Here is a 21526-nt window from a genome sequence, read left to right on the forward strand (position 1 = left end):
ACACGGGGAGAATGTGCAAACTCCACACAGACAGTCACCTGAGGCTAGAATTGAACCTGGGACCCTGGTGCTGTGAGGCAGCAGTGCTAACCACTGAGCCACCATGCCACCCAGTTTAGGTTTGTTGCTATATACTTTGATTGCATGATTACAAGTAAATTAACCTAATCATGAGATATTAATCTCCCTACTAGTCCAACACAATGATACTACAATTTGAAGGTGATACAGGGAGATGTCTCTGTTTCATGAATATCACAGACAATAACTTTGCAACACTCATTCTGCAGTAGGATGTTTGAAGAACCTCTAGAGAATGTGTGAGTGTTTAACTCCCTATCTACAGTATTTCTCCAGAGGTCCATAGCTACCTTTGGAAATTCCACATGATGGTTCCTTTATATCAACTGAATGCATTGTTCCGGCCAAAATATTTTTTGACTGTGCCTACAGAGAAACAGCTCTTTTCAAAAACAACTGAAACTGAAAAACACAACTCCATTGGAAAACTTTGCATTTGCGACACAAAGCTTGATGTTCAATTAACAGAATGTGACCAGAAAAATTAACATAAAGGCCTCATTTGAAATAGCTTGGCTCAGGAAGCCACCATCCAAGTCCAAGGCAACCACAGACAACAGGAGCCAGCCACACAGTTCAAATATTCATCTCACAATGATGCAACTTGAAGTTTAAACCAGGAAGAACATTAATTAGTATAAGGTTGGAGACCTGCTGCCACTCAAAAGATCTCCTTGATTTAATAGTGTTCTTCCTACACTGGCTTGCTTTGCAAATCCTTATGGCATGACTAATCTTGCTCAGAAAGTGCATGGTCTGTTTTATGATCTTGCCTTTCTTTATCTTGACCATTGGTGGCCATCCTGATTCTTCCTATAATTTCTTCCAAGATAATTAGGACATAGCAATCATTATAACAGACACAGCAATCATTATAAGGGACATAGCAATCATTATAACGGACACAGCAATCATTATAACAGACACTATCATATCTTCAAGCATTCTACCCAACCAAGACAGCAACACCAATGATTAAGGTCCTATAAAATGTAGATTGAGAGGTTGAGAAAGATGCACGTAGTCCATGGATAATTCAAAATGGATGAATGACTAGGGGTTTGGGAGGTCTTATAGTGCAGCGAGTAGCATGTTTGTCTCTGAGCCAGAAGCTCTGGGTTCAAGTTCCCTTCCAAACCTTAAATGGCCAAAGAAATGCACTCCTAACACAGACTGACACATTGAGTACCAACTTGTTAATCCTTCCAATATTGACCAGTGGTAAGCAGTAAAAGTGGGAAATTCCTGGTCTTCTGTGTGATGGAAAGAAAATATAGCCTCCACCATCACTATCCATTATACCACATTAGCCAACCTCCAGTCTTCCTGCACCTCACCTATGACTATCGATGATACAAATATCTCAGCAAGAGGCCCAGCAATCACTTCCCTAGCTTCCCAGAGAGTTCTAGGGTACACCTGATCAGGTCCTAGGGACTTATCCACTTTTATGCGTTTCAAGACATCCAGTAATTCGTCCTCTGTAATATGAACATTTTTCAAGACACTAACAATACTGTATTTTAAATGTGGCTCCAGGTTTCTCCCAATTACCTTCTCACGGGCAACTAAGCTTGGACAAAAAATATTTACTTTGGCAGGCAATGCTTTCATCCCATGAAAGAATGAAAACCAGGATCCTTTACAGATTAAGGGTACGACTTTGGTTCCAATCTCTTATGAGAAACAGCTGGTTCAGTTACCATTGATTGTAACGAGGGTGAAATAGCATCAGGAACGCCAAAGCTGGATAGAAGACTAAGCAAGAGTGAGATAGTTTACTTTAGGGGATGAAGTTTGCAGTCCGAATCATGGGAATGGCCCTGCATGGATAAGCGATATGGTCGACGTGAGGTCAGATCCAGTGACGTACAAAGTTCAGGTAAGTACGTCGGCCCTGAACAAGCATGTGGACCATATGAAAGCAGCAAATGCAGCAAAAGTGCAGGAACATCACCTGGCTAGCTCCTTGACAGCATTTCCAGCCGTTCTTGAACCCATGGGTTCTCCTTTTCCATCAGTTTGAGCTATATGGAGAGGCTGAATAGGCTGGGGTTGTTTTCCCTGGAGCATTGGAGGCTAAAGGGTGACCTCATACAGGTTTATAAAATCACGAGGGGCATGTTTAGGATAAATAGACATAGCGTTTTCCCTGGGGTAGGGGAGTCCAGAACTAGAGGGCATAGGTTTAGGGTGAGGGGAAAGATATAAAAAGGACCTAAAAGGCAAATTTTTCACGCAGAGGATGGTGCATGTACGGAATGAGCTGCCAGAGAAGTGGAGGAGGCTGGTACAATTACAACATTTAAAAGGCATCTGGATGGGTATGTGAATAGGAAGGGTTTAGAGGGATTTGGACCAGGTGCTGGCAAATGATTAGGTTGGGATATCTGCTTGGCATGGATGAATTGGACCGAAGGGTCTGTTTCCGTGCTGTACATCTCTATAACTCTATGACTAAGTGTTGAGGATACCTCGGAATCTGAGATGGACATAGTGGATGTCACCGCCTCAACACTTTTTCCAGTTGAAGAAGAGAATGTATTTCTTCCAAGCACTCCGGATGCAAGAGGTGAGCTACTGTGCATTACACACTATCTGTATCAGAGGCAGAGTGGGAGGAACCTGACCCAGTGCAAAGACGTCTCAGGAGGAGTGACCAAACAAAAACTGGCCTGTGTCGTCAGATTCGGAGGTGGATGGATAAACTGATCGCAATGAGGTCAGCCAGGTCAACCTCATAGAATATAATTCCCTGACTGAAGCTGTTAATCTGGTCCAATCACGGAGCTGGTAGATATAAACAGGAGTGCGAGGTGTGTCTGGGCTGACTGAGAACTGGAAGGGGCATGGGGTGGACCGAGAACCAGAAATGTGTGTCGGGGCGGGCTGCCTTAGAGTGGCCGGAAAGTGGGAGGGGCGAGGGTGCCTGCTGGGTTTTCTGGGGGTCTGTATTGTATGCACTAGTTTTTATGTAATTAGACTGTCTTGTATGTACAAATGTCACAGTTACTGTTTTGTCATGTTTGAAACTGGGATTTGAGATTTGTCCTCATTTCCCTGAAAACTGGTTGAATGTCAGGGTTTGGGGCTTGGCTTTGCCATTCCTCTCCCTTGTAAAATTGCTGTTTCTCTGTATACAGCTGTAAATGTTAACTGTTTTGTAAACTGTGAATTGTTTAATAATTTTTTTTTTTAAAAACAGGAGCATCAGTGTTTCTGTTCACTCTGAGAGCTGGCTCTGAGGGAGCTGGATCAGTATTAAGGACTTTCCATGTGTCAATAAAGGGTGACTTAGTGATAGGATATCAGCCTCTGTTGAGTTGTTTCAACTCCAGTTAGCTGGTCGTGAGTACACATGTTCAGTCATGGCCACTGATAGCAGTGGTGCTGCTGAGGTCACTGAGCTTTCAGCCATCTGGTTGTCTGAAAGCTCTTGGGGCAGGCAGCAATTCCTTAAAGGGTGCAGCCCTGAGTCCCACAGACCTCCAAACCAGGTTCATACTCTGTTTTCAGGTCCTTCGGTGAGTATCAGCATTAAATCCAGCATCTCAGCTCAAATACCACAACAGCAACTAGATGTTTTAAATTAAAGTTATTTAACTAAATCTGGAATACAAAAAAAAAACAAGTAGACTAATGTTAGCATCAGTGGCGATCAACATGAAACTATGAGGTGGTCAAAGAAACACATCTGTTCACTACTATCCTCTAAGGAAGGAGGTTTGGCATCCTTATCTGGTCTGGCAAATAAATAATTCCAGATCTTTGATAAAGTGGTTCATTTTTAACTGTCCACCAAAAGCTCATCAGTTGTTAAGAAAGCAAGTTTCCATTATTTTCTCAAGGTTAATTACGGACAGATATAATTAGTGGTGTGCCAGTGATCCTACATTCTGTGAATTAATAAAACAAAACTTCATCAATCATCAATGACATTAACAGTCAGTCACGTTTAAACCAACATGAGTGACTCGTTGTCATTGCATGGGATTGCATGCAATCTCCTTATTATATAATTTTATTCTCCTTCCACAATAAGATATTGCTATTTTGAATTCTAGCTCTAAAGAGGGGAGAAGTCATTATGTTTTTAAGGTATGCACATGAAAGCAAAATACTGCAAGTGCTGGAAAAAATATTGTGCTGTGTTACCAGTGTTCCATGGAATTTTTCGAACACTGAGAGCTCCTCAAGAACAACAAAGTTGAGAAATTGCACATGAAATGAGCAAATGGACTAAGACAGTTATGCAATATTAATAAGATTTAAAGCTGAAATTATTCCACGAGGGTCACCAGGTGCCATTAGATATTAATATTGAGATGCTGTAAAGATTTGACAGTATATACAAAATTGTCTAATGCTGGAAAATAGTCTAGTGTTGAAAAGGGAGATTCCCCCATGAATGGTGAGATACAGTTCAAAACATAGTTCAGCACCATGAAGTAAAATTATACAAAATATGCAATTGATATCATTACCTGTCATGCATTAGAAGCAATAAATAGTTGTTGAATAGACTGCCGCTGCTGGACATCTGAAGTAAAAACAGAAGGTGCTGGAGAAACTCAATTGCTCAATATGTTGCTGTCTTGGAGAATTGGTAACCAAAGCATAACAGTTACATTACTAGACAAGTAATTTGGTAGCTGAAAGTAGCTGTGGTGATGTGAGATCAAATCTTATCACAGTAGGTGGATAAGTTAAATACAATTAAATAATTCTGGATTTATATAATGGTCGTAGTAATGGTCAGCATAGAACTTATGTACTTCACTGATGTCTTTTAGGAAAGGAAATTTGCTATATGTCCCACTAGCTGGAGAAACTACTATTATGAGAAAGTGAGGCCACAGCATTGTCTCCAAACTTTTGATGTCTTGTTGAATAAAGGCACGCCTCCTGATAATTTGCCCTTCCCACACTCCCTCAGCGAATAAATCAATAACACTCAATGTTGAACAGCATTTGGAAGAAGCAGTGAGCAAGAAATCAGAATATACTTTGGAAGAGGGTAGGCTTCAAAGTCCATTATAAAAATCATGCAGTGACACTATCAAACGTTCTCAAGGACAAATCTGTCAGATTGAGTCTGCTTTAGGTGAAAGAACTGATATGAGGATAAAACCTACTTAACCTCATCTTTACCAATTTATTGGTATAAGTGCATCTGTCCCAGACAGGACTGATCAAAGGGACCACCACTCCGTTCTTGTGTAACCAAAGTCCTATTTTGTAAGAGCATTAAAGTTCTGGAACAATCTTGTGATAGATGGCAGTTATAGGAGGGGAGAAAAACCACAGATACAGTCAGGTAGATGTGTTACCTCCAGGAAAGGTAGGAGAGGTATGCAGGTAATGCAGGAGTCTCCTGTGGCTATCCCCATCTCAAACAAGTCTGCTCTTTTGGAAATTATAGAGGGTGATGGACTCTCAAGGGATCTTCCCATGAGCCCCACCCCTCTCCCATTTACTTTCAGCCTTCTTGGCCCAGAAACTTCATTCCTGATGAAAGGCTTATGCCTGCAATGTCGATTCTCCTGCTCCTCGGATGCTGCCTGACTGGCTGTGCTTTTCCAGCACCACACTCTTTGACTCTAATCTCCAGCATCCTCTCTTTCTCCCAATCTAGCACAAACAGCCAAGTTTCTGGAACTGAAGCTGGCTCTAATGTAATGAGGGGTACATCAGATTCCAAGTGATTGATTGTGATAGGGGACTCTCTAGTCAGAGGAACAGACAAACGTTTCTGCGGTTGACAGCCAGAAATCAAAATGGTGTGTTGCATCCCTGGTGCCAAGATCAAGGATGTCTCGGACAGAGTGCAGAATATTTTCAAAGGGGAGAGGGATCAGCAGGAGGTCATTGTACACATTGATACCAATGACATAGGAAGGGAAAAGGATGAAATTCTGAGGGCAGAATATAGAAAGTTAGGCAGGAAGTTAAAAAGGTATTACTTGAGGGTAGTAATACCTGGATTACTCCATGTGCTACGAGCTAGTGAGGTAGGAATTGGAGGATGGAGCAGATGAATGGCTGAGGAGCTGGTGCAGGGGAGAAGGGTTCACATTTTTGGATCATTGGAATCTGTTCTGAGGTAGAAGTAACCTGTACAAGAAGGACAGATTGCACCTGAACTGGAAGGGGACTTATATACTGGCAGGGAGATTTGTGAGAGCTGCTTGGGAGGATTTAAACTAGTAAGGTGGTGGGGGGGAGGGGGGGGAACCCAGGGAAACAGTGAGGAAAGAGATCAATCTGAGACTGGTACAGTTGGGAAAGAGAGCAAGTCAAACACTCAGGGCAAGCAGGAACAAATCAGAGAACAAGGTAAGAGTGACAAATTAAACTGCATTTATATCAATGCAGGAGGCCCAACAGGGAAGGCAGATGAATTCAGGGCATGATTAGGAATATGGGACTAAGATATCATAAAAATTACAGAGATGTGGCTCAGGGATGGACAGGACTTGAAGCTTAATCTTCCTGGATACAAATGCCATAGGAAGGATAGGAAGGGGACAAAACAGGATTCGAATGGGTAACGTTTTTGATAAGGGATAACATTATGGCTGTACTTAGGGAATATGTCCAGGGAAGTTATTTGGATGGAACTGAGAAATAAGAAAGGGATGATCACCTTATTGGGATTGTACTACAGACAGCCCCCTCCACCCCCCAATAATCAGAGGGAAACTGTAAGGAGATCTCAATTATCTGTAAGAATAATAGGATGGTTATGGTAGGGGATTTTAACTTTCCAAATATAGTCTGGGACTGCCATAGTGTTACAGGTTTGAATGAAGGGGAATATGTTAAGTGTGTACAAGACAATTTTCTGATTCAGTATGTGGATGTACCTACCAGAGAAGGTGCAAAACTTGAGCTACTCTTGGGAAATAAGGCAGGGCAGGTGATTGTGGTATCAGTGGGGGAACACTTTGGGGTCAGCGACCATAATTCTATTGGTGTTAAAATAGTGATGGAAAAGGATAGATTGGACCTAAAAGTTGCAGTTCAAAATTGGAGGAAGGCCAATTTTGACAGCATTAGGCAAGAACTTTCAAAATTTGATTGGCAGATGTTCGCAGGTAAAGTGAGAGCTGAAAAATGGGAAGTCATCAAAAATGTGATGAGAGTCCAGAGACAGTAAGTTCCTGTTACGGTGAAAGGCAAGGCTGTTAAGTGTAGAGAATGTTGTATGACTAGAGAAATTGACTAGGTCAAGAAAAAGAAGGAAGCATATGTCAAGTATAGACAGCAGAGATCAAGTAAATCTTCAGAAGAGTGTACAGGCAGTAGGAGTATACTTAATAGGGAAATCAGGAGGGCAAAAAGGGGACATGAGACACTTTTGGCAAATAGGGTTAAGAAGAATCCAAAGAATTCTACAAATACATTAAGGACAAAAGGGTAACGAAGCAGAGAAAAGGGCCCCTCAAAGGTCAACAAGGCAGCCTATGTGTGGAACCGTAGGAGATGGGGAAGACAAGTATTTTGCATCAGTGTTTACTGTGGAGAAGAAGTGGAACATATCGAATGTAGGAAAATAGATGCTACAGAGGAGGAGGTGCTGGATATCCTAAAATGCATAAAGGTGGATAAATCCTCAGGACCTGATCAGCACTGTCCTCATGACCTGTCCTACCTGCCAATCTCCCTTCACCTATCCACTCCACCTTCCCCTCTGACCTATCATCTCCATCCCCACCCCCATTCACCTATTGTACTCCTTGCTACCTTCCCCCACCCTCCTCTCTGACCTATCACCTTCATCCCCACCCCCATTCATCTATTGTACTCTTTGCTATCTTCTCCCCAGCGCACCCCCCCATTTATCTCTCCACCCTGGAGGCTTCCTGCCTCTATTCCTGATTAAGAGCTTTTGGCCGAAAGGCCGATTTTCCTGCTCCTCGGATGCTGCCAGACCTGCTGTGCTTTTCCAGCACCACTATAATCTAAAAGATGTACTAGAACAGCATGGAAAGCTAGGGAGGTGATTGCTGGGCCCCTTGCTGAGGTATTTGTATCATTGATAGCCACAGGTGAGGTGCCAGAAGACTGGAGGTTGGCTAATGTGGTGCCACTACTTAAGAAAAGTAATAAAGAAACACCATGGCACTATAGACTGGTGAGCCTCACATTGGTGGTGGGCAAGTTTTCATAGAGTCATAGAGATGTACAGCACAGAAACAGAACCTTCAGTGCAACTCGTCCATGCCAAGCAGAGATTCTAAACGAATCTAGTCCCATTTGCCAGCATTTGGCCCATATCCTTCTAAACCTTTGCTATTCATATACCTATCCAGATGCTTTTTAGATGTTGTAATTGTACCAGCATCCACTGCTTCCTCTGGCAGGTCATTCCATATACGCACCACCCTCTGCATGGAAACGTTGCCCACTAGGTCCCTTTTAAATCTTTCCCCTCTCTCCCTAAACCTATGCCTTCTAGTTCTGGATTCCCCCACTTCAGGAAAAATACATTGTCTATTTACCCTTCATTAATTTATAAACCTCTATAAGGTCACCCCTCAGCCTCTGATGCTCGATGAAAATAGTCCCAGTTTATTCAGCCTTGCCCTATAGCTCAAGCCCTCCAAGCCTGGCAACATCCTTGTAAATCTTTTCTGAACCCTTTCAAGCTTCACAACATCCTTCCAATAGCAGGAAGACCAAAATTGCGCACAATATTCCAAAAGTGGCCTCATCAATGTCCTGTACAGCCACAACATGGCCTCCCAACTGAATAGACTGGGGCCATTTGCCTTTGATCGTCAGAGTCTGAGGATTGACCTCACAGAAGTTAAAAAATCATGAGGGGCATGGTTAGGGTAAATAGATTAGGTCTTTTTCCTGTGGTGGGGGAGTCCAGAACGAGCTGGCATAGGTTAGTGTGAGAAGGGAAAGATTTAAAAGGGACTTAAGGAGCAACTAGGGAAGTGTAGGAGGCTGGTACAATTACAACATTTACAAGGCATCTGGATGGATATATGAATAGTAAGGGTTTAAGAGGGATATAAGCTATGCTGGTAAATGGACTAGATTTAGGATATCTGGTGGGCATGGATGAGCTGGACCGAAGGGTCTGTTTCAGTGCTGTACGTCTCTCTGACTCCATGACTATGCTATGGAGCTGCTCTCACTGGGCATAATTAGCATAGTGTGGTGGACTTAGTTAGGGTATGTTTGGATAACCAAAGAAAAGTGCACAACCTGAATAGTCTTTCAGTAATGCAACAGCATATGTATGCCAGTTACCTTGTATCAGTCTATGATGGATAGATGGTGATTCCCCTGCATTGTACAGTGTACATAGATGAAGGTACTCCTATATCAGTGTATAATATATGTAGATGGAGATTGCCCTGTATTAGTATGTAATGTATATATGGGGATTGCTGTTTAATAGAGTATAGCTTATATAGATAGAAATTGTCCTTGAACAGTGCATCATGCATTCGAGGTCTTAGACGACAGAATACGCAAGAGGCTGGACCAGCCGCTATCTCTGGACGAGCTAACCAAGGCCCTCGAGTCCTTCGAAAAGAATAAAACTCCCGGAAGCGACAGCTTACCGGTCGAGCTCTATTCCGCTCTGTGGGACTTGGTTGGCCAGGACCTGCTGGAGGTGTATGTCAGTATGCTTCAGGCAGGTACCATGAGTGAATCCATGAGGAAAGGCATTATCACCCTCATCTACAAGCGGAATGGGGAGAGGGAGGAACTCAAAAATTGGAGACCAATTTCACTGTTGAATATGGATTACAAAATTCTGTCAAAGGTAATCGCCAACCGGGTCAGGCCTGCTCTGGTGTCAGTGATTCACCCTGACCAAACCTGTGCTGTACTGGGCAGGAAGATTGCTGAGAGTCTCGCACTCCTCAGGGATATGATCGCCTACGTGCAGGACAGAGGGTTGGACACCTGCCTGATCAGCCTGGACCAGGAGAAAGCCTTTGGCAGGATATCACACAGATATATGAGAGATGTTCTCTCCAAAATGGGCTCTGGGGAGGGAATCTGCAATTGGATCAGACTGCTCTACACCAACATTGTCAGTGCAGTCTCAATCAATGGGTGGGAATCAGATAGCTTCCCAGTCAGATCTGGAGTCAGGCAGGGATGCCCTCTCTCTCCTGCCTTGTTTGTGTGCTGCATAGAGCCATATACCGAGTCCATCAGGAAGGATGCGAGCCTGAGAGGGGTGACTATTCCTGGCAGCAGGGCCTGCAGGTTAAGGCCTCCCTGTACATGGATGACGTCGCCGTTTTCTGCTCGGATCCGCTGCCCGTGCGCAGACTCATGTGCAATTGTGACCAGTTCGAACGGGCCTCGGGGGCCAAGGTAAACCGAGACAAGAGCGAGGCCATGCTCTTTGGGAACCAATCCTCGATCCCCTTCACCATCAGGACCGACCACCTGAAGGTGCTGGGTATTTGGTTCGGGGGTGCTGGGGCATGCGCCAAATCTTGGGAGGAGCGTATCAGCAGAGTGAGGCAGAAACTGGGCAGATGGAAGCTACAGTCGCTCTCCAACGCGGGAAAAAACCTGGTTGGTCATCAGGTGTGAGGCACTGTCAGTACTGATATATGTGGCACAGGTCTGGCCTATTCCCAGAATCTGTGCCGCTGCAGTCACCCGGGCCATTTTCCAGTTTATATGGAGGTCAAAGATGGACCGGGTCCGAAGGGACTCGCTGTACAAAGATCTGGGCAACGGGGGAAAAAATACACCCAATGCCACCCTCACCCTGATGGCCACCTTTGTGTGTGGCTGCATCAAGCTGTGCATGGATCCCCGGTACGCAAACACCAAGTGTCACTACGTACTGAGGTTCTCCCTGTCCCCGGTGTTGCGAAGGATGGGCCTGGCCTCGCTGCCGCAGAATGATCCGAGTAGTTGGACCGTTCCGTATCACCTGTCCTTCGTGGAGAAGTTTATGAAGAAAAACACTTTTGACCACAAGTCCATCAGGAAGTGGTCAGCACGTAGTGTCCGTGAGACCCTTCGGGAAAAGGAGAGGGCGGATCCTATCGAGCAGTTCCCTGAGCAGACTGTCAAAGCCATTTGGCAGAATGCCTCATCGTCAAAACTTTCCAACAATCACCAAGACATGGCTTGGCTGGTGGTGAGAAGGGCTCTGCCTGTGAGATCCTTTATGTACGCCCGGACTCTCAGCCGCACTGCACGCCGCCCTCGAAGCGGCTGCGGGGGGAGGATACTGTCACACACCTCCTTCTGGAATGTGCCTACGCAGAAGAAGTCTGGAGAGGAATGCAGTGGTGTTTGTCGAGGTTCGTCCCGAGCAGTGCCGTGACGCGGGATTCCGTGCTCTACGGTCTGTTCCCCGGGACGCACACCGAGACGAACATCAACTGTGCCTGGAGGATCATCAACTCGGTGAAGGTCGCTCTCTGGGTGGTCCGAAACCTGTTGATCTTCCAGCTGAAGGAGTTGACCCCGATTGAGAGTTGCAGACTGGCACATTCCAAGGTCCAGGACTACGTGTTGAGGGACGCGCTGAAGCTTGGGGCAGCTGCCGCCAAGGCGCGGTGGGGAAAGACCACCGTGTAACGTCTGCCTGCCTAAAGAAGAACAGGGGGCCAGCGCAGTCATTTGGGCTCTGCTGACGCCTCAGCTAAAAATGTAATCGTACAGACCTGTAAATAGGAATGATTACTCTGTTTCGGTATGCAAACAAATGGAATGCTTACATATGTATGGCATGTCCAACCGTACAGACCATCAAAGTATTTTATGAATAAAGTATATTTTTGAAATAAAAAAAATCGTGCATTCAGATGGAGATTGCCCTTTAACACTGCATAGTGCATTCAGATGGAGATTGCCCTTGAACAGGGTACAGTGTATGCAGTTGGGGATTGCCCTTTGACACTGCATAGTGCATTCAGTTGGAGATTGCCCTTGAACAGGGTACAGTGTATGCAGTTGGAGATTGCCCTTTGACAGTGCATAGTGCATTCAGTTGGAGATTGCCCTTGAACAGGGTACAGTGTATGCAGTTGGAGATTGCCTTTTGACAGTGCATAGTGCATTCAGTTGGAGATTGCCCTTTAACAATGCATAGTGCATTCAGTTGGAGATTGCCCTTGAACAGGGTACAGTGTATGCAGTTGGAGATTGCCCTATGACAGTGCATAGTGCATTCAGTTGGAGATTGCCCTTTGACAGTGCATAGTGCATTCAGTTGGAGATTGCCCTTTAACAATGCATAGTGCATTCAGTTGGAGATTGCCCTTGAACAGAGTATATGCAGTTGGAGAGAGCCCTTTAACAAGCGCATAGTGCACGCAGATGACAGGTTCTGAACCTGAGTCTGTTCCCACACACCTCTCCAGTGATTTCCTGACGTATGACAACGTCAGCGCGGGCGATGCATTGTGGTCCGGGCGATCACCCTAACCCTGATGCGTGCGCGTGTGTGTGGGAGAGGGGGGGGGGGTTTGGAGGGGCCGTGCCATTTGACAGCGCTGTCGACCAATCGGCGGCGGGGACGGCGCCGCGGCTGGTCACGACGTGCAATGAGCGGGCGGGGGAGGCGGGACTTCCCGTGCGCTCTCACACGCTCTTGGCTGCCGCGGATATAAAAGCCGGGAACGCGGCCGGCGTGAGGGACGACCTTGAGTGCGGGAGCTGGCCGTTGGGAGGAAGGTGAGCCCGTCAGCTTGAGGAGGTAGGCCTCGGTGCGGCGGCGGGCTCTCCTGCCTTCCTCCCCGGCGGTTGTTTTCTCGGGGTGAGCTGTCCGCTCGGCCCGTCACCGGTTTGACCTTCCCGGAGCCGGGGGGCGGGAACCTCCTCCCCCTGCATTGCCCGGGTGGGCCCCGCTCCCAGTCCCTTGGCGGTTTTGCTGCGAATGTCCTCCGAAAGGAGCCGGCAGTCTCTGGGGGAGGAGGAGGGTGTTCTGGGCCATGACTGTATCCCAGCAACGTGGCCGCTCTCTCCCCTTCCCCCACTGTCTGTGTCCCTGAGCCTGGGGGCAGGGTCCGGGTCCGGCCGAGTGTCCCTGAGCATCTCCTACAGGGGGGGGGCTTTCTAGTTAACCCTGATCCCAGGGTCGGACCAGACACCGCTCCGAGCTTCATTTCACGTTGTTTGACTCCCGTGGGTCTCCACAGCCAACGGGGTTGGGGTGGGGGGTGGCGGGTGGCTGGGTGGGGGTGGGTGGAGGTGGCTGGGTGGGGGTGGGTGGAGGTGGCTGGGTGACCCCCCTCTGCTATCAGTTTCGCTGGGAAAGCGCAGCAGGTCAGGGCAGCATCCAAGGAGCAGCAGGATCGACGTTTCGGGCAGGAGCCCTCCTTCAGGGATCTGCTCCCCTGATGCTGCCCTGACCTGCTGCGCTTTCCCAGCAACACACACTTTCAGCTCTGATCTCCATCTGCCGTCCTCACTTTTCTCCTGCTATCAGTTTCGGTTTTACTGCCTCACCGGGGGTTCCCAGAATCGCTGGGGCAACCTTCCCCCCCACCCCCCCCAGCGCAGGAGGGGGACCGCAACCTCCCTTTTCTATTTCCCCTTTTTTAAAAACTGCTTGTGGGCTTTCTCTTTCTCTACTCTCTTTTTAAAATTTAAAGTAAACTCGTCAGACTTGTCTCCAGGTTTAGTGCGATCTCCGGTTTGTCCTTGACACACACTCTCTCTCCGCCTCGCAGCTCGGAATAGGTGGAGCAGACACACACACCAGTGATGAAATTATGACTCAGAACGAGCCAGCCGTTTCGCCACAATGATTTAAGTTGATGGAATGAGTTTATAAAGTGGTGGGGGCGGAAGAAGGCAACAACTTATTGAAATCCTGTTAATGCTGCATGGGACTCAGTTACATGACCTCCATGCTGAATTAGTCTTTCTCCATACTCTTTCCACCTGTTTCTGCACTAATGAAATTGTTCAGGAGGATCTGATTTTACCTTCAGTATGAGATCAGTAGATGTTGCCTCTGGCCATGCCACAGTTCATAGTGTGGCAGTTATGAAGTGGAATTTCAGACTTTCCATTCTGTTTGACCTTGGGATAAGGTTCTGTTTAATTCAATTGATCTATTTCAACTTTGTCTTTCTGTCCTTCCTTGGGCACTTGCTGAGACCTTGTTTGTTCTGAGGATTTAACTGCTCAAACTCTTCTGGACAGTCTTATTTTCAGTCTTCCATGAATGTAGTTCCTCTATAGCATGGGTTGCTGTTGGCAAAATGCACACTAAGTCCCTATCACTTTGATGTTAATGTGCATTAACTCTTCAGTCAAAATGAAGACCTCAACGTAAAGTTTGACCAGCTATTTGATCTCATTCTGCTTTGTTTTAATTTACTTTGTGCTTCAGATTTATGTTCATGTTTTTTGTGACACTTTTTTAGCTATAGACTGGCTGCTTCAAAGCATGAAGATTAATTATTGTTGTAGGTTTTATGCTCTTAGTATACTAATACTGTTTAGAAAGCAACATATTTACATGCAGTGCTTTTTATGGTTAAATATCCATAAATTGAAGGTGGTGCTATAGATATTTTGTGAAACTTAGTAAATGAGTGCTAAAGCCTAACGTTTTGCTTGCCTTTGCTTCCTCCTAAGCAACTAAAGCAAAATGGGTGACGTAGAGAAGGGCAAGAAGATCTTTATCCAGAAGTGTGCACAATGTCACACGGTTGAGTGTGGAGGCAAGCACAAGACTGGGCCAAATCTCTGTGGTTTATTTGGACGCAAGACTGGACAAGCTGAAGGATTTTCTTATACTGATGCAAACAAAAACAAAGGTGTGTAATGTTTTTTGTATGGTACCCTGAGAAACTTTAACTTTTCAACTTGTGAATATTGAATCTATAGTTGCATAAATAACATGGCTTGAAGGTAGCTTAAGTGGGGCTTCACCTTTCCAAAGGATTTGGAAATGTCAAGTTGAATAATTCCTTTCAGTAAACAGTGTAATTCAGACATTCATAACATGGGTGGTTAATTGAAATTTTTACCACAACATTAAGCAAATCTGCAAAGCTAAGTTTGCTTAATGCTCTTACAAAAAGATTTAAGATTGAGATGAGCAAATGTTTTAAGACTGTAGTAAGCAAAACCTGCAAATTGACTTTGCGTAACTGAAGTTTTAATCTGATAAGTCACATTGGATAGTGGAGACAACTGAGACCTGTTGGCTTTTTCCAATTCACCACAAATTTACTTGTCTTGGGCTTTCCTCCATGCCTGACTGTCTAGATTTGGCCTATTCATGCACTCATGATTCCAAACTCAATGTGGCATATTTCTCATCTGGCTGCATCTGAAGGCAGCAAATACTAAGTAACTAGATTACTTTGGTAGCAATAATCATTTGCTGGCCTTGTATTGATTACCAGTAAAATATTGCTATCAACTAATTGGAAACAACTCTTGAATAGCCTAGCTTGGTGGTCAGAAGCACTTCAATCCTATCTCTGACTTAAGTTTCAAACAGTGTCAGTTTGAATCTTGCCTATGAGCAGGTTCTATAGGTAATGAATGAAATTGAGCTGACCATTTGAGACTGAGGATTGTCTCGAGCAATACACTCTCCTAAAGTCGAGGAACATGGCACAAGAACTAGGAGCAAGAGTAGGCCATCTGGGTCTTTGAGCCTGCTCTGCCATTCAGTAGATAGCCAACCTTTTCGTGGATTCTGCTCCACTTACCCACCCTCTCTCCATAACCCTTTAACTTTTCAATCTTGGCTTATACACTTACTAAGGAAGCCTCTGTCACTTTGCTGGGCAGGGAATTCCATAGATTCACAATTCTCTGGGTGAAGCTTCCTCTTGATTCACCTTAAATCTTATCCCACTGACTTTGAGGCTATGCCCTCCTGTTCTAGTTTTAACTACCAGTGGAAACATGCTGTCTGCTTCCATCTTATCTATCTCCATAATTTTCTTTTCTAGTGAATATAATTCCAGTGAATATAATCCCAGTCTACCCAGTCTACTCAGTCTCTCTCCATAAGCCAACCCCCCCCATTCTGCAATCAACCTCGTGAACCTTTTCTGCACCCCCTCTAGTGCCATACATTCTAAAGGAGAACAAAACTGCACACAGTACTCCCAGGTGTGCTCTCTCCCTGTGCAGCTGTAACATAACCTCAATCCCTTGAACAACGAAGGACAAAATTCCATTTGCCTTAATTACACATTGTACCTGCAGGCCAGCCTCTGATTCATGCACAGGGACGCCCAGGTGTCTCTGTATAGAAACATGTTGCAATTTTTACCATTCAAGTAATAGTCCTTTGTTCCTACCAAAATGGATGACTTTACATTTACAAACTTACTCCATCTGCCAGACCTCTGCCCACTCAAACTTTGCAAAGCCTTGCACACTTTGCTATACCACTCATCTTGGTGTCATCCACCAACTTTGACACTAAATGTGTCCACGACTCTAAATCATCTGTAAATTGTGAATAATTTCAGTCCCAACCCTGAGGCAAACCACTAACTGCTGCCAACCAGCAAAGTACTCATTTATCTCCACCCTTTGCTTCCTGTTGGTTGACCAATCCTCACTCCATGCAAATGCATTGCCAGTAATGTCTTGCATCTTTATTTTGTGCAGCACTTCCTCAAATGGGGCAGATTATCTAACTCTAATTTGATTTTACTTGCTGCTTAAAGCATTTTGAAGTGAAGACTGGAATTTTGATAGTTTAAGAAATTGTGAAAATTTCATCAATTGAGTTTGTGAAGCCAAAGACTGGTTATACACCTTGTGTTTATTAAAGTTGCACTTTAAGTGCTGACTAATTAGTTCCAGAATAAGAACTTGCTTTGCACAAAAAATGTTATGTTGCAATCTTACAGCCATGGAATGTATCCTAGTTATTTAATCACTACATTCTATCCGAGACAATGCAGCCCAGGAAGGAGGTATCTGCCTTGGAATGATTGCATCCAGGTGGAATATAATGAAAGTGGAGTGAGAAGTTATGAATTAGGAGATTAAAAGGGGATCTACTTAGGTGCTTGAAGATGGTCTCTGCAAAGAACTTTCTTCCTCATTAACTGGCAATATTAAGATGAGAGCAATTGAGGGTTGATGTCAGAAAATACTGCTATACATCACATTAATTGAACGCTCAAAGATAAAGGAGGACATCCAGCTCATCAATCTAATTCATCATACTCCTGAACCACCAGTCCAATGATGCAGACTTCAAAGTTAGTGCACTATGAATTTTGAAGTGATACCCTGTTGCTGGTCTCCAGTCCAAACCAATGTATATCCAAAACAGATTGAGCCTTGTTTCAGTATTACTCAAGAGTTCCTTCTCATGAAATTTAATTCACTACAACTTTATCTCTTGGCCAGTTTTGGATTGTACTAATATTATCACATTGAGTTTAATTTTCCAGACAAGCCCAATTTATGGCATTAAGGGCCAGTTTTAGATGTTTTCAATCAATTTGTTTAAATGTTATGACCACTGAGGCAGCTGGAACTTGTCCCCTTCTAGCTCAAAGGTAGAGATGCTACCACTGGGCTACAAAAATCCTTTTAAACTCTAGGTATGGTTTGTCTTCCAACTAAGACAAACTGGATTAATGAAACATTTTTGGTCTGATCTAGTTAAATTTAACTTTTTTAAAAGGTGGAATGGTGAAAAAACATGTTTAAGTTCTAATGTTAAAGGGGCAAATGATAAGATGGGCTAGTAACTAGACCATTGAAATCCATCCCAGAAGTCTAATGCATTTTACTCAAACATTGAGTTCAAGACTGTCCAAATTTTGAAGGATGTCAAGTCGTATGTATACTTGAGATTGCTTAACAATTGACTTTTAAAAGCTGGTTGAGCTCTGCATGAAACAGTTTTTTGGACTATGGGCTGGAATTTAAGGTTAAAATAGTGCCTAATGTTTCTTCAACTTGAAGTCTATAGTCCAACTCATAGGATTTTCCTGTTTTTTGGTTGTTAAATCTATTCTGCTTGTCTCTGCAATTCTCCAATATTTGAGGTACTCCCCTTAGTTTTTGTTGTTTTTTTGGTGAAATGCCCTCTGCAGATAGGAAGGGAGTGTGCATGTGTGCTAATTGAATAAAACTGAATGCATCCCTGTGTTCACCTTCCATAAATAGTGATTAATTTACAGGGTGTTATAATTTGAACCTAGATTGTGAAATTAAGTAACTTTGTCATGTTTTTCAGCACTTTCTGGTAATCAAGTATAACATCTCTGACCATGGCCACCTAGGCTAGGAACACCGAATTTCAGTTGTACTCCCATTCCCTCCTAAGACCTAGATCAACAAAGCCTGTGCTTTAGATTTGAGCAACTGGGAACGCTTTGCTTAGCAAGCGTTTTCCTATAGGAAGGAGAAACTTGTCTTCCATTTGAAGATAGTGCTTATGTTTTCTTTCCAGGTATTATCTGGAGTGAGGAGACACTAGACACCTACTTGCAAAATCCGAAGAAATATATTCCAGGAACAAAAATGATCTTTGCAGGTCTCAAGAAGAAGAGTGAACGTGAAGACTTGATAGCTTATCTGAAATCTGCCACAGCCAAATAACTAAGTCTGTTGCCTTATTTATTGATCAGTTTAGATTTGACTCCTGATTGAGCAACCTCTGTTAGTGTTGCAGTTGAATTTTTAACTGTATGGTTTTAATCACGTGTCTAATTCTGGCATTCTCTACCACCCTGTAACACTGCATTGTTTAGTTTTTAAATTTGGAAATCATTGATCCTTTCAACTAGTAAGAATAAAAGGGACTGTCAAACCACTTTCTTTTCATTGCATTGTCACTAATATTGTCATTGGTGATTGGGAAGATTTGTAAATATGCTGTTTTATTAGATTTTCTCAGGCTTCCACAATTCCCAGTTAAGTGCTAAATGTGGTTCTGCTGAATCAACTGCCCTCAGAATATATTGGCAGTCTCTGGAACAAGTATTACCCTTTTTTAAATGGGCAGTTTTGACTTCCAAGCAATAATGGTTGAAAATTTTTCAAAGTTTAAAAACCTGAACATTAGGTTCTAGTCCAATGGCTGTATTTGTATGTACTCTTTCAGAGTGCTGCTTGGTCATCGGGTAGCTGTGACAGGAGCAGCACTCCAAAAGCTAGTATTTACAAATAAACCTGTTGGATTATGGCCGGGTGTCCACCCCAGTCCAACAATGGCACTTCCATCATGGAAAATGTTCAGTTAACAAAGGCAGGTTTAGAAGTATATATCATGTCAAAGGATTGATTTTAATTTGTCCAGCATCTTCAGTGCCCTAAAGATGCAACATGAGATTGAAGTGTTAATCTGAGCACTTCTTTGCCTGATGACACCACAAATGGTGAACTGTAGTTTTTGATTACACAATCTCAAAATTGACATTAGTGTGGCACATGTTAAGCTTAACTTTGAGCTACCAGTTGCACTATTCTTGACACCAAATTGGCATTTGTTCTTGGATTTTGAATGAGTTATGTTTTCTTGTCTACTAACTGACTTCAGGTAGAGGTCGGTGAACCTAATAAAATTCCACACTTGTATCTTAATATTTGGTTAAACTTTATCACTTCTAATCCATTTTAGATTTGTGCTGAACAGCTATGCATGTTTTAAGTCAAATCAGGTTCCTAAATTTCATGGGAAAATTGTATCAATCATTTTGGATTTATTCTTGACTTGCATTTGCATGTATAGATGTTTCTCATTTGCATTATTGCTATTGATTATATTAACTCTTGGTGCCCTTCCTAATGACTAGGCTTATTCTCAAGTGGCTCTTTCTATGGTACTGTGGTATGTTCAATTTAAATGTTACCACTTATGGCACTGAACCAATTACTAGTTCACTTTATACTTCCACATTTTTTGATCTCTAGTCAGATTGAGTTACACTGACTTCTCATCCTGAATACTAAGATTTTTATCACAACAGTATAAGTATCCAATTTCAATTCACTTTTGTAATCAAGTCAGCAGTTCATCTAATTTACATATTGCAGTTTGTTTTAGACATTTTGGTTATGTCACTTTATCATTGATCTCTTTAATCACACGACAGTGAGCACCTCAGGTCCAGATACCTCCAGTTTTGATTACCCCTACTTAGACAATTGAGTGTCTGATTTTAAAAACCCCCAAATGCAATGTCAGATGTGTACTCTTACACTGAATGCAAATTAAAATCCATTGCTGCTTTTGGCAAAACATTACATCACCATGGGGGCTGCTGTTCTAAATGCCCTAAGACTCTCTGGTCTGCTTGTTCACTGTTTTGTATTGTGAAGCATTAGCCTTTTGGCATTGTAATGGGTCTTTTAGTACCTTTTTGACTCTTCACTGATCTGGATTGTAGAAAGTTCTGCTTGTGCAATGTTGAGCAAGGTGAAAGGACAGGTAGCCAGTGTTAACTATGTACAAGTTGAAATAGTCTCATTTCTAAATTCCTTTACTGCTATTGTCCAATCCCTTGTGTTAGACTAGTTTTGGATTTCAAATATGCAACATTAAACTTGGTATTTAAACTTAACTGATTTCAGCAAAGCAAAACTGCACTTGTGATTTGGTTTTTTTGATCAATATAAATTACAGGATGTAAGATGTACTTACCTGAAATTTCATACAGCAGCTTGAAGGAGCTCTGATAATTCATGAACTGGCTATGAAGAATGCTTTCATATGCTAACTCTCAGCAATTTAATTGGCCAAATTTTCCCCCATTGTAAATTTGCATTTCCCAACTGCTGAAAGCAAAACATGGGTTTGTGTGTCCTGCCAGTGAGGACAAGGTGGACCTCAGATTTTGAAATGTAGCTGCCTAACTGGAAAAGCTCATGCTTTGCCTCTGGTTCATTGGATAAACATTGGAGGTATGAGTATAGATTAATGTTTCATACTGTAACAGTGTATTTACCAGAATGTTTCAATTTTGTTCATGTGATTGGGCATTAAACATTTGATCCAAATTTGCTAATTGTTGTTTTTAATGGTAATTGACTGAAACATGTATCTAAATCTCCACAGTCAATGTACAAAAGTATGATTCTAATGGGGCAATGTTGTGCTACATCTAGTATGTAGATTACAAATGATCCCTTGCAGGCTTTGTTTTGGCATAGAGGCTAAAAATCTAGTTTCACGATCAAAATTAAAAGTGGCTAGAAATGTCATCTGTCAGCTTTGGCTCAAACTCACCTTTAGACCTGTTACTGTTGAGGACTTACTGTACAAAATCTTGAGCAAAACAAAAGAGCAACTTCAAAATGTGACTGACCACTGGATCTCATCACTCTTTTGTGCTTCCACATTTTTGCTCAAACAAACCTGAGGAAATGGCTAACAAAATAGTCAGTTTATTGTAAGTGTCCATGAATAAATTTAAGTGGAGTGCTGTGGATGTTCAAATCTTATTCTTTCACTTGTGTGCACTTTCCCCCAGCTCTGCATCTAACAGCT

The 21526-nt window shown here is 43.3% G+C and overlaps 1 protein-coding gene and 1 long non-coding RNA gene across 3 annotated transcripts in view; one reads left to right on the top strand and one right to left on the bottom strand.

Annotated features, from left to right (window-relative positions):
* Positions 1-21526, bottom strand: part of LOC148149871 (uncharacterized) — a 120018-nt gene that overhangs the window by 45522 nt on the left and 52970 nt on the right. The window lies entirely within an intron of this gene.
* LOC122549711 (cytochrome c) lies at positions 12650-21036 on the top strand. Of its 2 annotated transcripts, none has more exons than XM_043689588.2 (3): positions 12650-12784; positions 14677-14858; positions 18488-21036. In XM_043689588.2, exons 2-3 carry the CDS (start codon positions 14690-14692, stop codon positions 18634-18636), a joined length of 318 nt encoding a protein of 105 aa, XP_043545523.1. In that variant the 5' UTR covers positions 12650-12784; positions 14677-14689; the 3' UTR covers positions 18637-21036. The 2 variants fall into 2 exon arrangements, with proteins under 2 accessions (XP_043545523.1, XP_043545524.1); XM_043689589.2 differs by having other exon boundaries at positions 12740-12762.

Source organism: Chiloscyllium plagiosum, unplaced genomic scaffold (genome assembly GCF_037043375.1).
Source record: "Chiloscyllium plagiosum isolate Xiang-an unplaced genomic scaffold, Cpla_swu_hap1 HiC_scaffold_5, whole genome shotgun sequence".
NCBI classification, from domain to species: Eukaryota; Metazoa; Chordata; class Chondrichthyes; order Orectolobiformes; family Hemiscylliidae; genus Chiloscyllium; species Chiloscyllium plagiosum.